This window comes from Microtus ochrogaster, unplaced genomic scaffold, assembly GCF_000317375.1.
Source record: "Microtus ochrogaster isolate Prairie Vole_2 unplaced genomic scaffold, MicOch1.0 UNK123, whole genome shotgun sequence".
Taxonomy (NCBI): Eukaryota; Metazoa; Chordata; class Mammalia; order Rodentia; family Cricetidae; genus Microtus; species Microtus ochrogaster.
The window spans coordinates 577088-578267 of NW_004949221.1; the positions used below are offsets into that span (position 1 = coordinate 577088).

At 39.7% G+C, this 1180-nt stretch overlaps 1 protein-coding gene across 1 annotated transcript in view; it reads right to left on the minus strand.

The window, feature by feature from the left end:
* LOC113455798 (leukocyte-associated immunoglobulin-like receptor 1) overlaps positions 1 to 1180 on the minus strand; it is a 123139-nt gene that overhangs the window by 60928 nt on the left and 61031 nt on the right. The window contains exon 4 of the mRNA XM_026778288.1: positions 1020 to 1055. Coding sequence (XP_026634089.1) covers positions 1020 to 1055 — 36 coding nt within the window. The remainder of the gene's footprint in view (positions 1 to 1019; positions 1056 to 1180) is intronic.

Here is a 1180-nt window from a genome sequence, read left to right on the forward strand (position 1 = left end):
AAGCTTTATAACATCCCCCCACTTTGTACATGCATATGAATGCCCACCACATGACATTAAGAATCCCATGTCTGAGCATGTGGTGGGTCTAGCAATGATTCATCCAAAGAAATGTCAGAACGTCACAGACTGGACTTGTCTGCTACAGAGCCCACTGCCTCCCTGGGAACTGCCTTATTCTAGGGACTTGTGCTTTTTCTGCCTTTATCTCCACCTTCTTTCCAGGGCGTTATTGGGGCTTTAAAATCTCACCTGCTTCAAACTGACTGAATGTAAGGGCATCCCCATAAAAATCACAGATAATTATGCTAAGAGACAAATTTTAAAAGCTCAATTTACCATGTTCGAGGTGATGTCTTGTATTTTGTGGAATAACTGGATCAAATTAATCATTATGGATAAACTCACAAACTTACCTTTTTGTGAGAAATTTATGAATGCATAGTTGCTAGCCATGCTGAGTAATTGACTTCCTGCCCTAATCCATGTGTAATGAGATTTTGTGCCCTTAGACAAACAGTTCCTAATCCTATCTTTTTTCTTCACTTTTTCTTCATATATTTTTAATATCTTGTTCAACTTCTAGGGATGCCTTCCATGTTTCTATGGTTTCACACATACAAGAAACATAGTATCTTCCATTTGAAGGCAAATTATGGGAGGTAAGGCTGATTTGAGAGAATAATTGTCTGAGAAGGTGGCAGAAAGATTATGATGAATGTAAGGGGTTAGCATAGGCATCTCAAGAGACAGGTGAGATCAGAGGTGTACTCCCTGAGGTGACACAGAAGAGATACTTGCACTGAAACCTGAGAGATAGAATATAAATATAGACCATTGTTATTTGTTGATTAAAAACACTTTTAACCAAGAAAACAAAGGAAGACAGGTGGCAAAAGGAAAAGGTGAAGTTTGTATATTTGGGAGTGTTTATGATTACACGGATATTCAAGGATCTCCTCCCAGGTCTCCCAGGTGCACATGATCCTCTCCAAAGCCAAACTGAAGACATGACTCACCGTGCTGAGTATTAATTGTCCATCCCAGGCACAGCACTAAAAGAGAAAACCCATTAAGAAAGATCCTCACAACATGGCTTCTTTAGCAACGAGAATCTAGGAATGACTAGATATTGGTGGGGACATCCAGCCTCTCACGATTACCCAGTAATTCCTCTTCT